At 50.9% G+C, this 14,694-nt stretch overlaps 7 protein-coding genes across 7 annotated transcripts; 3 read left to right on the top strand and 4 right to left on the bottom strand.

Annotated features, from left to right (window-relative positions):
• Positions 1-1,555: 1,555 nt before the first annotated feature.
• Positions 1,556-3,438, bottom strand: N7515_006979 (KRI1 family protein; the record flags this gene model as incomplete). Its single annotated transcript, XM_056667723.1, has 2 exons — positions 1,556-3,204; positions 3,264-3,438. The coding sequence occupies 2 exons, from the start codon at positions 3,436-3,438 to the stop codon at positions 1,556-1,558; spliced, it is 1,824 nt and encodes a 607-aa protein (XP_056521319.1).
• Positions 3,439-3,822: 384 nt separating this feature from the next.
• Positions 3,823-8,314, top strand: N7515_006978 (uncharacterized protein; the record flags this gene model as incomplete). The annotated part of the gene is made up of 5 exons (XM_056667722.1): positions 3,823-3,878; positions 3,946-4,309; positions 4,369-6,871; positions 6,923-7,009; positions 7,059-8,314. 5 exons carry the CDS (start codon positions 3,823-3,825, stop codon positions 8,312-8,314), a joined length of 4,266 nt encoding a protein of 1,421 aa, XP_056521318.1.
• Positions 8,315-8,644: 330 nt separating this feature from the next.
• N7515_006977 (uncharacterized protein) lies at positions 8,645-9,298 on the bottom strand (the record flags this gene model as incomplete). Its single annotated transcript, XM_056667721.1, has 1 exon — positions 8,645-9,298. The coding sequence occupies one exon, from the start codon at positions 9,296-9,298 to the stop codon at positions 8,645-8,647; it is 654 nt and encodes a 217-aa protein (XP_056521317.1).
• A 449-nt stretch (positions 9,299-9,747) lies between these two features.
• Positions 9,748-11,089, top strand: N7515_006976 (UDP-galactose transporter HUT1; the record flags this gene model as incomplete). The annotated part of the gene is made up of 2 exons (XM_056667720.1): positions 9,748-9,968; positions 10,027-11,089. The coding sequence occupies 2 exons, from the start codon at positions 9,748-9,750 to the stop codon at positions 11,087-11,089; spliced, it is 1,284 nt and encodes a 427-aa protein (XP_056521316.1).
• Positions 11,090-11,196: 107 nt separating this feature from the next.
• N7515_006975 (peptidylprolyl isomerase) lies at positions 11,197-11,774 on the bottom strand (the record flags this gene model as incomplete). Its single annotated transcript, XM_056667719.1, has 3 exons — positions 11,197-11,351; positions 11,406-11,508; positions 11,646-11,774. The coding sequence occupies 3 exons, from the start codon at positions 11,772-11,774 to the stop codon at positions 11,197-11,199; spliced, it is 387 nt and encodes a 128-aa protein (XP_056521315.1).
• A 367-nt stretch (positions 11,775-12,141) lies between these two features.
• N7515_006974 (uncharacterized protein) lies at positions 12,142-13,042 on the top strand (the record flags this gene model as incomplete). The annotated part of the gene is made up of 2 exons (XM_056667718.1): positions 12,142-12,246; positions 12,401-13,042. The coding sequence occupies 2 exons, from the start codon at positions 12,142-12,144 to the stop codon at positions 13,040-13,042; spliced, it is 747 nt and encodes a 248-aa protein (XP_056521314.1).
• Positions 13,043-13,092: 50 nt separating this feature from the next.
• On the bottom strand, positions 13,093-14,136 carry N7515_006973 (putative 3-oxo-5-alpha-steroid 4-dehydrogenase; the record flags this gene model as incomplete). The annotated part of the gene is made up of 2 exons (XM_056667717.1): positions 13,093-13,968; positions 14,038-14,136. 2 exons carry the CDS (start codon positions 14,134-14,136, stop codon positions 13,093-13,095), a joined length of 975 nt encoding a protein of 324 aa, XP_056521313.1.
• Between the last annotated feature and the right edge of the window lie 558 nt (positions 14,137-14,694).

Raw genomic sequence — 14,694 nt, 5'->3', positions numbered from 1 at the left:
CTGAAAATTCTGCAATCTGGCCAGCTGGTGACAATTGAGGCTGGGGACAAGCCCCCTTAGTTATGGACGGAAGGATGTCTCAAAATTTGGTCAATGGACCATTCTTGCCCGCAAACAGCCAATTTAATATCCACTTTTGCCTTATAGAAATCAATTGTGATTGTTTTCTTTCTATGAACATATCTTGTGTACTCCGTACGTACTGTTGTAGTCCCGAGCAACGGTCCAAGCGCCGCACAGAGTACGCCTCCACCCGGGGCAACCTCCTTTTTGCTGGCCGAGTATCCGATGGTGAACCGGCATGATATCTCGGACTTGCCACCGACGTGGCTGACCTTGACGATTTATGTTTTTGATTGAATTGCTCTTCCACTCTGAGAGCCTCGGGATCCAGCTCTCCCTGCGGTATGTTTACGCGGTGTGAGTCTTTGTTTATCTCGGATGAGTGGAATCTCTCCTCACCCGACCAACAAGGACTGAGTTCTTTATTCTGGGTTCGCATGCATCTGATTCCAAGGCTACCTGAAGATCTTTGATATACACTGCACAGATTGACCTCAGTAGAGGTGATACCTCAGACGTACCTCAGACGTAGGCTGTCGCAGTAATAACAAACTGCGTTATGTGAGGCATATCCCAGGTCAGATTATCAGATATGAGACATTTTCTCTTGACCGTAAGTCGCAAGTACTCATATCAAAGTGAGAGATCGCCGCGTGGACGATGTATCCGGGTACTTCACATGTTGGACAATGCCCAGGCTAAGAACTATCAGATCCACTTTCCTTGATTCTCGAAATTTTCCATGCACAGCGCAGAGGTCGGCTTTCCTACGATATGTACTGTCTACGGAGGAGCTTGCCATAGCTACCTGCATATCGTACTGTGTATTTGTATATTCAGACGCAATCAACATATACCTTAATGAACCATTTGCAAGGCTCAAATATCCATAAGATCATGAATCTTGCAAAAATTACAATATCCCGAGGTCCTCTCGCCCCGGCAACCGCTAGCGCCTAAGTGGGCCCGGTCGCATGGGAGCTTTCCACTTCGAGAGCTACCTCGTCCTAATGCATGGGATGCATAAGGTGTACGTACAATGTACTGTGTAGCAACAGAAATGGCACTGCTGGAAATTAGCATCGGTGAGGCCTTCCACCTACGATGTAGGCAGCTCAGCAGCTGTTGGGATCGACTATCCATTCCAGTGTCTCGGCAATTCCAAAGTTGTACCCGTGCAGCCCACGGAGTAGGTACAGATATATATTCCAACCTAGGCTAGGTACGGAGTACTCCCTTCCAACACAAACTCCATTCACGTTAGCATTCTCGTCTTGGTAACCTCTAAGGTAGCCATGATGAAGATCTAGTTAGTGGAGGTCTGACTACCATGTTTGCGACATGCGGAGAATATGATTAAACTTGAATACATAGGGTAGGTTCCATGTGGCCAAGTGTATACCTTGGACGATATGAAGGAAGCACAGGTGGTTCATGATATAGTGACTCGAAAAAACTTATAGACAATAGTAGACATGACAGAGGCAAAGATCTAGTGCTTCTTGGATCTCTTTCTCTTCTTCCGTGAGCCATCTCCTTCTCTGATATCAACCTTGCCTTCCTCAGCCTCCTTTGGCTCGCTGGGTTGCACATCGCCGCCGAACTTGAACACTGGTCCATTCTCGTCACCGAAAGTCTCCTTGCGCCACTCACGAAGCCGGGCCTTCTTGCCCAACCTCCTCTGGTCGCGCTGCTTTTGCTCTTCTTCACGGAAAGTGGCGAGCTTCTTCAGTCCAGCGAACTTGTTGAGCTGTGTGTCGTCCGCCATGAGGATATCCCGTGCCGTCAAGCCAAAGCTCTGCGGTGACGTCTCACGGTAGCGGAACTTTGTGGCATTCTTCTTTGTGGCTCCAGGAAGCAATGTAATGTCGAGATCAAGGTTGCGCTCAACCGCATCCTCGATGCGAAGGCGGTCTTTGCGGGCTTCACGTCTTTGGATCCGCTTTTCTTCGGCCTTACTCTTCTTCTTCGATCCGGACGCCTCATCATCGTCATCTTCCGCCTCTTCGTCCTCGAGATCTGATAGCGTGACTGGGGGCTTCGCCTCTTCCTCCTCGAAGTCCGGTACCAGGTCTTTGATATCGATGTCGTCATCCCATGTGGGCTTCTTGGGATGTTTCTTCTTCTTGCCTCCCTCATTGTCACTACCCTCGGCCTCGTCGGCAGCGTAATATTCCTCGCCAAAGCGCTTCTGCATTTCTTCCTCCCAGTTGGAGTCGTCCCAGGAAGCGTCCAGGAAACGGGACCAGTCCTCGTCTGTGAACTTCGAAGCCCGAAGGCCTGCAACCTCCTTGATCTGATCGACCTTTTTCTGAAGTTCCTCGGTCTTCAATTTGCGGAGACGGTTTTTCTCGGTCTCGCGCTGCTTCTTCTCCTCCTCCTTCCGTTGGCGTTCGGCATCGCGAAGCTTCTTACGAGCGCTCTTTTCCTCGCGGCGAACAGACTGCTTGTTCGTGAGATCACGAGAATGGGTGACGATAACCTCGTTCATCTTGTTGGGGTCCTCAAAACGGAAGTTGTACGCCTCCTCGAATGCTTCCGCCCGGTCGACATCATCATCTTCATCCGAATCGAACGGATGTAGGTCTGGCTTGTCGGCGATCCAGGCTCGTGCGGACAAGAAGTTGGACAAGAAAGTCTCGGGGTCTTTGTCCGCATTCTCAACGTCGAGATTGATTTCAGGCTTGGGCAACGAAGTGTCCTGTCCGGGCTTGCGAACCATGAACTCATCGGCGTCTTCCATCTCCTCGTCATTGTCTGCCGCTCCGTGCATCTCCTTGACAATCGCGTTCTTCAAGTCGGCTTGCTCCTGGGCGTAGGTCTTCGGAACATCTTCTTCTTCAGCAGGGTTGACGCCACTTAGAAGATTCTCGGTATGATATTGCCGCAGGGTCATGGACTTTTCCTTGGGACCCTTCCCAGCATTGATTTCCTCTGGACTGAACTCAGTGTAGAAGCTGGCATCTTTGTCGTAAACCCGAGGATCTTTCGAGCGAATGGCTGCCAATGTAGCCGAGATTTCGGCATCTAGAGCCTCAGTAGCGAGTTCTGCATTGTCGTCCTCTTCTTCGGAGTCGGAATCCTCCGAGTCCTCGCCTGGTCGGTTTCCAAGACTGGAAGACTTTCCATACTTTGCTTCCACTATCCATTGAGTCTGTATTAGCATATGCGCAAGAACATTCGATGTAAGTTGTACGTACGTCTCGCAACTTCTTCTCTTTTCTTGTTGTGTTCAAAGCGACGAGCGTAATCCTCGTTGATGCTGAACCCCGAATCGGCTGACTGCTTGCCGAGGAGAGCTCCACCGGCATCATCTGAGTCGCTATCGCTATCATGCTCCAAGAGCTTTCGGATTTTCTTAGAAGGAGGCTCCATATTGTGTGGTTAAATACTTGATTGAAGATCGGCTTGGTGAAATCCCCAACTGGCAGAAATAAAAAAAATTTCCACACCGCCCTCTCGAGAGGAACCGCCGCCTTCGTGCCTCGAAGATCAGGCACCAAGGCAGACGCCCCGTCGCCTGACGTAGCCAATTAGATCATCTCGTCCCCGGAGTGCTCAGGTGAGCTTGAGGTCGCTCGCGAAGTCGAGACCGCTCTAAGCAGGGAAGTCATACACGACGGGTTATCCAAGCCTCAAACAGAATTGATTCAAATCAGATCTACTATTTTCAACGCCTTGAACGAGAGGGGCCTCAAGCACATCTCCTGATTCTCGGTCTTCACTCGCGTCAAGCGTATGGCTGGAGACATGCACTAGATGTCGAATCAAGCACAAACCCAGTTACCCCAGGTGGGAAAGCTTGTGAGCGTTGTGTGAGTACTTGATGTTTTTGTTCGCATAATACTCTTTTCTTCATGCTAACATGCATCCAATGCTCAGACCGGTCGGTCTCAAGGAAGCTGCCCTCGACTCGCCCACTTTTCGCGCCACCACCACCCACTTTGCCGACCAGGTCGATTTCCTGGAGAAATGGCTCGATGGATATGCCAAATCTGCGACAAAGCTCTCCTCCGAGCTGACCGCCATGGAGAGTGTCGTAAATGGCTTCCTCTCCTACTCGACACATCCACTTGTTGTATCGGAAGCGGTCGTTGATCATGATTATACACTTCTGGCCATGAGGAGGTGTGGAGAGGGATCCAAAGACCTTTGGAGTGGACTGGTCACAACAACCAGAAAGATGGAATCATTGATTGCCGAGCCTATTCGAGAATTCATTCACGAGGACCTACGGCATTTCAAGGTACGAAGGACTCGCTGGACCACGTTGTTTTCACGTAGGACCATCTAACACGGCCATAGGAAATCCGCCGCAACCTCGAACAAACCCAGAAATCATATGATTACCTCCAAGCGCGATATGCCTCCCAGTCGAAATCCAAGGAGGCCTCGGCCCTTAGAGAGGAAGCGTTCCAGCTGCATGAAGCCCATAAAGCATACCTGAAAGCGTCCATGGACTTCTCAGTCCAAGCCCCCCAATTAAAGAATGCTCTTGACCGACTTCTGGTCAAGGTCTCATTTGATCAATGGCGGGAGTTCCGGGGGTTCCATAATCACAACAGCAGCTCCTTCTCGAAATGGGGCCATGAGATGGATCGTATCAAGGGCTGGCTTCATGAAATGGAAGGGAGTGAGAAATCGTCCAAACGAGAGCTACTCTCTACTAGAAAACATATCGAGGAAGCCGCAGAGGCTGCCGCCCGGCCGTCTCGTGAATTGGAGGATTACAACATCTCGACCGTTCCATATCTGGGTTCTCGTCCAATGTCCACTCTTAATGTGAGCAAAGAAATCAGGCCAGAGAAGCAAGGCTGGCTGTACTTGCGCACATTATCGGGGAAGCCTACGCGTACTGTTTGGGTCAAACGGTGGGCTTTCCTCAAGAACGGCATCTTCGGATGTCTTGTGCAGGGTGCTCGGACTGGTGGCGTTGAAGAGAGCGAGCGATTTGGTGTGCTGCTTTGTAGTATCCGTCCTGCGTCCCAGGAGGATCGCCGGTTCTGCTTCCAAGTGAAGACCAAGAACAACACCATCTTGCTGCAGGCAGACAACCAAAAGGAGCTGACGGAGTGGATTGGTGCTTTCGAAGCAGCCAAGCAAAAAGCTCTAGAAAACCCCGCAAGCACCGATCTCTCGGTTTCTGGAAAGGTCACAGTTCAAGATCCCGCTTTTTCTATTTCTCAGCCTCCGGCTCCCGAGTTCGCCGCGGATCCGGCAGACTCTTTCACTCCCAACGCACACGAAGAGCCTGTCAATGGAGATCGCAGCGCAACTTTACCTGTTCCGGACCGCGATGGACATACCCTCAGAAATAGTACCGATTTTGGGAGCGCGAGAAGACTCACAGGTTTGGATGGTGAGGGCTCGACAAGAGAGCACGCAAGAGAGCATACGTCTAGACTCATCCAGAAACTGGATCTTCACCGCAGATCAAACAACGCGCCTCCATCCTCTCCTTCCATTCCCGGCCCGGCCGGTGGAATAGCGAGCCTCATATCCGCCAGCCACAATATCCTTCCATACAGCTCCAATGTTTCACTCAATGTGAATGACGATAGTGCTAACAGAGGGCGCACCTTGAGCAATGTGGATGAGCCTGGCTCAAGTCTCGCACCCGCAACGCTTGCCAATCCTCCGGCACCGACGAGTATGAGCAAGGCTGCAGTGGTTGTGAACAATGAAAGAGGTATTGGATTAGGTGCCTCTGACAGCACCGGTGGCATGCCCAGCGGTATGATGGCGAACCTGTGGGGTACCTCGAACTGGGGCCTTTTGAACAAGCTTGAACGGGAACAACCCCATATCGGTGGGGTATCTGACGATACCCCGGAAGGCCGGCCGTCCTCCACATTGAGTGATACTGCAAAAGGCACTCTTGTCACACAGCCCGATAATGGTAGTGCTCCGGCCGCAGCCAGACAGCAACCCGGTCCACGTCACAGACAGACAGTGAGCCTTGATGGAGATGAAGTTAAGCTTACGCAAAGTATACTGGGTATCGGACATGAATATCCCAGCTACTACCCTCAGCACTTGAGGATTCAAGACTCTCAGTTCCGCCTGTTGTTCTCCGACGTCAAGAGGGCGGAGGCGTTGGTGCTGGTTTTCAGAGCCACCTGGAGTCCAAACGATCAGCAGGAATTCCCTGGACGAGCCTATGTCACAACAAGGAACATCTACTTCTACAGCCATCATTTCGGACTGGTTTTGACTACCGGTGTTTCTCTGGAGAGCATTAAAGAGGTCACTGCAGCTTCTGGGCGAGACTGTGACTTCCTTTTCCTGCATACTATCCCACCACTCGGCAGCGATATTCCTGGGCGCATCACGATCAAGACTTTCCTGGAACCTGTCAGGCTTCTTCAAAAACGTCTCAACTTCTTGATTCAAGGTTCAATAGCGGTCGAGCAGCTATCATTGGAAGCTCTAATCAAAGCCCTAATCAAGATGGATACAGGTTCACCAGCCCGGTCGTCCAGTGCAGATAGCTGGGAAGATCTGCCTTCTGGACTTGCAGACATCAGGAGCTCTGACGGCAAGCCTATTCATTCAAACCACGGCAAGGACATCCGAGCTCCCATTTACATCGACAAAGACCTTGAGCTGGATGTAGGTAGAGCGGGCCGTGGACGAGATGTCGCTAAGTTCAGGCTCCCGACCCAACCCGTGGAATATGTTCCACAAGGTGATCTTGTCCTGGTGATTGAAAAGATTCTTGACATCAGTCCGAAAGCGTTGTTCCATATCCTATTTGGTGACAAAAGCGCGGTGTGGCAGTTATTGTTACATGAGAGGCAAGCTCGAGGTAGGCAAATTCCGTAAGCCCAAGCACTGATGCATAACTGACCTTTCAAAGACATTAAGCAAGGCCCGTGGGCCAGCACAGAATCACAGCATCTGAGGCGTGACTTCCACTACAACATCTCCACGACTGATCTCCTGGGTAGGTTCGGTGTAACTTTATTACCGTACTTTCGATTAACCTTGTACAGGCCGTACTCACGACAATGCGATCTCGGATTATCAGATCATCGATGTCCTCAATGACCATCTATGCTACGTGATCACAGATAAAAAGACAGCATGGCATCTTCCCTTCCGACGTTCGTTCCGTTTGGTCAGCAAGGTTGTCATCACATTCCAGGCCAAGTCAAAGAGCAAACTCGCTATTTACACGAAAGTAGAATGGCTGTGGACTCCATATGGTCTCAAGAGTGAGTTGCACCCCAAGTCGATGCTATACGGTGAACTAACCTACCCAGATGTGATCGACAAAAGGGCAAGCGATGATTTGGAGCAGGACTCTTTAGATCTCGTCGACCTAGCCAGCGACCAAGTACGCCGGTTGGGTGCACACAGCCGCACCAAAAAGGCTATCACGATCTTCGGCCATGTTGGACGCCAAAATTTCGTCTCTCAATTCAATGGTGTTGGCTCTAACCTGAAGCTCGAACCGCGCAAGCCCCGACAACAGCGTGCCATGCACGAGCTTCTTCTCGAGACACTTATGTCGTTTTTGGAAACCTGTGTGTCTTTCCTGATGATGTGGGCCTTTGGTGTGGTTCGTTGGACTTGGAAGACCGTGAGTGTCCACAAGGTTATCCTGGTCATGCTGGCCGCCAGTGCAATCATAAATGGATACTACTCCTCACGAGATAGTTGGGACTGGTGGCACGAGAGACATGCCGGCAACTTCTTGGCGCGACTGGGCGTCCGGCCAAACCTCGTCATGACGAAATCTATCTACATGCGGGATATTGACGAAGCAGTTGCAAACTCCACAATCTGGGCTGGTACCGAAAGCCCTAGCAACTGCTTTGCCACCTTCCAAGAGCAGACTATGCGGTATGCAGATATGCCTTTGTCAATCAGCACAGCGAGCCCCCGAGATGCGTTGACGAAGAGCGCTATCAAACGCTTCCAGCAAACACGTGAGCGCCTTGGGATGTATCGGCATAATCTTCTCGTTGCACTACGTGTGGTGAACAGTATCGAGAAAGAGGTCGTCCAGACTGAATGGCAGCGTTGGCTCCGGGAGGAAGTTCGGCGCTGTCGTCAAGTTGAAGTCCTTCTTGGCGGAGAGGCTGCCCAGGGCGATGACACGCAGTTAGGCGGAACAGCCAAAGCCGAGCGCATCTTCGCTGAGCATGCCGACGATATCAAGCATTGGTACGAGGAGTACTGCTCGAGTTGTCGAATGGAAGAGGAACATGCCATATCCAATGGCAGCGGTGACCTATTCCCGTGATTTTCCTTCTGCACCCGTTTCTAGCCATCTGTCTTGAGCATCTTGTCGAACCTTTTGTACAGCCCGTTCAGCATTTGTTGCTTCTTGCTTTCTAAGTATCACTATACCCGGTGGCTAGCTGATCGTTATGCCAGAATGCTTTGTCTAATTTCAGCGCATCTGTTCATCCAACTCGTCTGCTGCTTCAATGTACTTTCTGGATACCACACGGATAATGAATCTCATGTCTTTCGAATAATATTCGTCACATCGTGTCGTGAGGGATGAAAATGTAATAGGTCTATTATGTACATGTAAAGAAAACACCAATCCATGCAATGCAATGCACTCTTAATTCTGCCTCGGCTTCACTTCGCCCTCATGCAAAACATAATAAGCCACCGTCCCATCACCACCCATACCCTTATCCACCATAGCAATCAACAGCCTTTGAGACCCCCATTCTGCAGTCAGACGAGCCTGCTCCTTTTTCTTATAATACCTCGCCAGCTTCTCCGCCATATCAGAATCAGTCTCCTCCTCATGTTTCGTCCTTGTATCAACAGACCGATCATGCTCCTCAACTTTCAGCTCAAACTCACGAAGCCGATCAAAGACAGCAGCCATATGGCGCAACGTCCACGACTGCCCTTGCACCAGCGGTACCACGAACATGCGTTCCGGCTCAAGGTCATCTTCGCGAATCCCGTTTTCAAGCATGTATAGTTGCTCGTCTGGATGTGTGTACACGCGGTGTGGAGGGTAGCCGGAGAGCAGGGCGATTGGGGTTTGTGGAGGTCTTTGGGGGTCTTGACCGGATGTGTTTGTGTTCTCTGCTTCTCCAGAGATGGTGTACCCCACTATTGAGGTCCAGAGGTGCTGGTATTGGAGATTGTGTTGGACTTGCGCTGCTGCTGCGAGGTGAGGAGCTTCGTGGCCTTTGTCTGCGATGTGCGAGGTAAGCGCTGATGCGTTGGGGCGATTGGTTGTTTGTGTGTTTGCCATTATGGGTATCTTTTGGAGATTTGGCTTGCAAAGCTTGGTGCTGGAGTGGGAGCTCTGTGTCGCGAAGTCGCAAATCTTGGGGACTTTTGAGGTTCACCGCCTGTGATAGATCTGATTTATTGACACCGCTTTCCTTATGTGGATTGTATGGGGGATAAGGCTGAGCTTTTGGAAGCTTGTGATTTTAGAAGAGAGAATCGATTCAGGGTAATTGATGTTGGAAATCACTAAGATTCATTCTTCTCTTCAAGGGAAGAAAGTTATGTGGGGCGGCGATCAGTTGAAGTAAGAGCAGTAAGAACACATGGCATCTTGTGATTTTTTTGTTTCCTCCTACAACCAACGTAGCAACATCTTCGACACCTTGATATTCCTTTACTAAGGTCGCGTACTGTTGGAGCATTGCCTTCCTTTTCTTGGATCTCCAAGCATCGTCGATATCCCTCGCAATGGGACGACAGAAGCAAACGCCGCTCCAAAGAGCCCCCTCCTCTCAATTAATGCACCTCTCAGATGAGTCCGACGTACTTCAGAAGCCTGAAAGTACAGAGATCCATTCCACAGCCAATGGACCAGTATCAGGAAAACCATCAGCGGCCCTGGAGACAGTCGCCGATACCCCCGGCCTGACGCAACTCATGATCTGCGTCCTCGGAATCTATGCGGCATTGTAAGTGCTTCGACCACGTTGGCCTAATTCCGAAAAGCACGTAGCTGACAAAACAAAGCCTCTCATGGGGTGTCTTACAAGAGGCCATTACGACGACCAGCTATCCCATTCGTCCAGCAACCGTCGCGGAACCAAACCCTCCAACAGAGCGATTCACATACTCCCTGGTGCTCAACACGATCCAATCTTCCTTCGCCGCCATCACCGGCTTCATATACCTCCTATTCTCAACTCCCAAGGGTCAGAAGATACCGTCCATCTTCCCTACGCGCCGAATCATCTTTCCCCTGCTTCTCGTCGCAGTATCCTCGTCCCTCGCATCGCCCTTCGGCTACGCCAGTCTCCAACACATCGATTACCTGACCTTCATCCTTGCCAAGTCATGCAAACTTCTCCCCGTCATGGTGCTGCACCTGACCATCTTCCGCAAGAGATACCCGCTGTATAAGTACGGTGTAGTCCTGATGGTTACTCTCGGTGTTGCCACATTCAGTCTACACCACCCGGGGACCAGTAAGAAAGTCGCCGCCAAACAGACTGCATCTTCCGGATGGGGTATCTTCTTGCTATCCATCAATCTCCTCCTAGATGGTCTGACCAACACCACCCAAGACCACGTTTTCTCCTCGCCTAAGCTGTACACCCGCTTCACCGGGCCCCAGATGATGGTTGCCCAGAATGTGCTGTCCACTATTCTCACTTCTGCGTACCTCCTGGTTATGCCTCATCTGTCGCAGAGCGGTGTTTTGCATAACCTCCTACCCTTCCCTATTCCCCCTTCTACCGAGACTGAGCTGTTTGGCGCCGTCTCTTTCCTCTCCCGCCACCCAGAAGCGCTAAAGCATGTCCTTGGATTTGCAGCGTGCGGTGCTGTTGGTCAGCTCTTCATTTTCTACACTCTGTCGCGCTTCTCTTCACTGCTGCTGGTAACTGTTACGGTCACTCGTAAGATGTTGACCATGCTTCTCAGCGTGTTCTGGTTCGGACATTCTCTGTCCGGCGGCCAATGGCTGGGAATCGGCCTGGTATTTGGCGGCATCGGCGCCGAAGCCGTGGTCCAGAGGTCAGAGAAGAAGGCGAAAGAGCAGTCAAAGATTGAGGCCGCTAAGAAGGAGCTGTAAATATGTTATATTGGCTCCCTAGATAAGCTTTTGTCTAAGTGGCGTTTAGATTCCCCACCTGCAAGATAGACAGCAGAATTTATAGCTTCCAATAGCGAGAGGAAAGCTCACTTCCGACCCTCAACCATGATGATATGATAGCCAAACCCAGTCTTGACTTCGGCATACTTGGGATTCCCCGTTGTGCTAGTCTCAAGCTCAAAAGCAACAGCCTCAAATGCCGGGTCCAGCCCGCCCTTCGTCTTCCATCCAAGTGATCCTCCTGCAAAAGAGATATTAGCTATTAACATTCCGCTCTTCAGCTCAAGAGTCTTACCCTGCCTAGCCTTATCCTCCGAGAATTCACGAGCAACCTCATCAAACTTGGTGCCGTTGCGAAGCTTCTCCAATGCTTCTTCTTTCTTGGCGTGTTTCTCGCACTAGCTATGGTTAGCAGGAGTCATACAAAATATCCATTATTCTGCTCATAGCTTGTATACTAGAAGCTATATCTCCCAGTACCGCACACATAAGACCACATGTAGACAAGTGAAAGAAAAGAGTGAAAGAAACATACAAGAATGTGGCGCACGTTAATCGACTGCGCGCCTTTCACGGCTCCCTTTCCACCTTTGCCTTTGGCATCGTCGGCAGAGGAATCCTTGCCCTTGCCCTTAGCGGCTTTGGCGTTGTTCTTTGGTGCCATCGTGGAGAGATTTCAGTTGTTCTGTGTTGGTTGCTCGGATCAAAGCTGATGTGGGGGTGGGCTATACCTGCCTCAGGTTGTAAGGCAGAAAGGTATGTGACGTCCATGTGGCTTGTGTTTGGTCCCTCTATCATCTATGTAAGTTGACTCCTACTGGATTGTATTCAAATCAGTTATGCATATGAACATGCTCTGATGCTCTCGATTTGAATGCCACGGTATTTGGAGTTCTCCTCGATTTCCACTCTTTCATCTGTCTTTGCCTGCGCTATCTTTGTTTCCTGTTCAGTGAGACAGATCACCCCTCAAAAGCAGGGGATACCAGTGGACTGAGACTTTCTCTACAACCTTCCCAGCTGGAGAGCAAATGGAATTGGGCCTGGAAGCTGCGCGCATTACGGTATTGCCCGGCGAGGCATTCTACATATCTGATTTCATCACGGAGGCTGAGGAGGACTGGTTGCTTCGAAAGGTAGGAATCGATGATTTTCTTATGAATTAGTATTTGAGACTCTAGAGTGCGCCATTGGCGTCAAGATATATGTTCATATTCTTGCATTATATTCCTCAACAATAGACATTGTCACTCGCTCATATTCAACATCACTCACACGAGTATTCCACAGGTGACATCAGCGCCCCTGCCACGCTGGACCCAACTCTCGCATCGCAGGCTCCAGACATGGCCATCGGCCCTTACCCAGAGCAACACGCTCCTCGCATCTCCACTCCCGGATTGGCTTCAATCCCCGATCATCGAGCGCTTCTCGGAACTGGGTATCTTCGACGATGCACCACACCAGGCGCCCAACCATGTGCTGGTAAACGAGTATCAACCCGGACAGGGAATCATGCCGCATGAAGACGGAGCAGCATACTATCCTCTTGTCGCGACAGTGAGCTTAAGGGCGCCAATTGTGTTTGACGTTTATGACAAACACGTCCAAGGCGACAAAGATGAAAGTGGACAAGATGTTGCTGGAAAGCCCGACGCAGACCGAAAACCGCATTACCGTATCCTGCAGGAGAGACGAAGTCTGCTGATCACGAGAGGCAAGATGTACACGGATGTCCTGCATGGCATCGCGGAAACGACGAGAGATGAAGACCTGGGTCCTCACTCTATCTGTAACTGGGAGCTCTTGCGGGACAAAGAAACATACCGACAGGGTTGGTATGAGCGGGAGACAAGGACTAGTCTTACGTACAGGGATGTCCTTCATGTGGCGAAGATGGGCAATACCTTGAAGTTTTTGGGCGGGAAATAGGGCGTACTGCCTTGCCGAACAGATTTCCATTTTTCATCACAGCTCCATGTTTAATAGACATAAGGAATCATAAGCCACCAGTCCTGAACTGAGTCTTGGCCAAACTTCTGCGCATACCATTGCTTGGTATTTTGAGCCGTCAGGCCGAGGTTGACCGCGACGAAAACTAGACACGACAGCATGGTTTTATTGATCCATTCACCCCGCGGCGCAGCCAACAGCGCCAGTGATAGGTAGATCACGCACTCCGCACCGTAGTGGGGACACACAATTCCGCGGAACATGGGATGTTCCGGGAGGGTGTACTTTTTCAACGTGTACAGGTAGTGATGGGAGTCATGCTGCAAGCCCGACGCCACCAGGAAGAGCGGGACGAGAAAGAATGTCTTCATACTTGGAGCATTAGTCATTTGCAGATCGACGATGGTCAGTCTCTCCGTCAACAGAGTGCCAGACCCCTCAATCCAAATCGCCACACCCGCCGCGAGATAGAATCCCAAGCCCAGCAGCCAGTGCACAAACCACATCTGCGACGATGAGGGCTTCGAAAAGGCATTGCATTCCCACAATCTCCGAGAGCCCTGGATAGCCAACAGCACGCAGCAGACAAGTACCTGAGTCAGAGACATGGAATGGCGCTGATGCTCCTCGCTCACACGGGTCGCGATGGCCTGGAAAACCACACCCTGCGACAGCAACTGCGCAGCCCAAAATACCGACGACAGCAAAGATGCGACATAGAACTGCGTGAAGTAGCTATGTGGCACCTGCCAGGTCGCGAGGTAGTCTAGGAAGCCCTTGCTCTCGGTGGAAGGCTCCTGAGGGCGTGGTGGTGCAGGGCCGGTGGAAATGGAGGCCGAGGTCGCGCGCGGGCCGTAAACGAGGAAGCGGGATCTTAGAGAGGCTGGGATGCTGATTGAGATCGTCTGCATACGAGCGGGGCATTAGTTGGGTTCGTCTGCAGGAGGTGTTCGCTATCACAGGGCGTATCGTACTGTGGCGGCGGCCAGCAGGAAGAACGCGCGTAGAGCGTCAACTGCATCCATGCCGGTGGCTTCGAGGGTGTTATCGACCCATTGAAAGATTAGAGACATAGCTCTTTAATGTGCGAGAGCTTGTCTTCTCCTTTTCTTTTGGTTTCCCCTTTTGCTCTGTGAGCTTTTAGATTGTCATTGCGATAATATCAGTGAGATGTTTTCTGAAGGTGTTTACTGTGGAGAAAGAGCTTGGCCCGTCGCCGATCCCTCAGCCCTCGCCGCCAATGGGCGTTTGGAGTTAATTCGGCGATGTCGGGATTCGCTCGATGTAGGGTATTTACTGCGTAGTCCGGGACAGATAGAGAGGTATCGTGTATATGTTCCGTGAGTAGGAAATTCCGAGCTTTGATAGAAGTAGAAGTTATCATTTTAGGGTTTTCGATGACGCCAAACCAACCAAACTGACCTTCTGTCACATGCCGAGAGATATCGGCTGAGACGCTGAGTGGTGAATATCGGAGGGCAATCAATCTAGCCACCTTTGGTCTAGTGCATCCAACTGTTTGGCAAGTTTGAGGTTCCGGATCCGGTTAGTGTCCCAAGGTCTGTGCCCCCCTTTTTTTGCTCGCAGTCACGGTATCACCCAGTCATGGTATGACAGTATCGTCCTTTTTA

The sequence above is a fragment of the Penicillium bovifimosum genome (genome assembly GCF_028826915.1).
Source record: "Penicillium bovifimosum strain IBT 22155 chromosome Unknown utg000005l_segment0_segment0, whole genome shotgun sequence".
Lineage (NCBI taxonomy): Eukaryota > Fungi > Ascomycota > Eurotiomycetes > Eurotiales > Aspergillaceae > Penicillium > Penicillium bovifimosum.
This window is presented reverse-complemented; position numbering and strand designations above follow the sequence as displayed.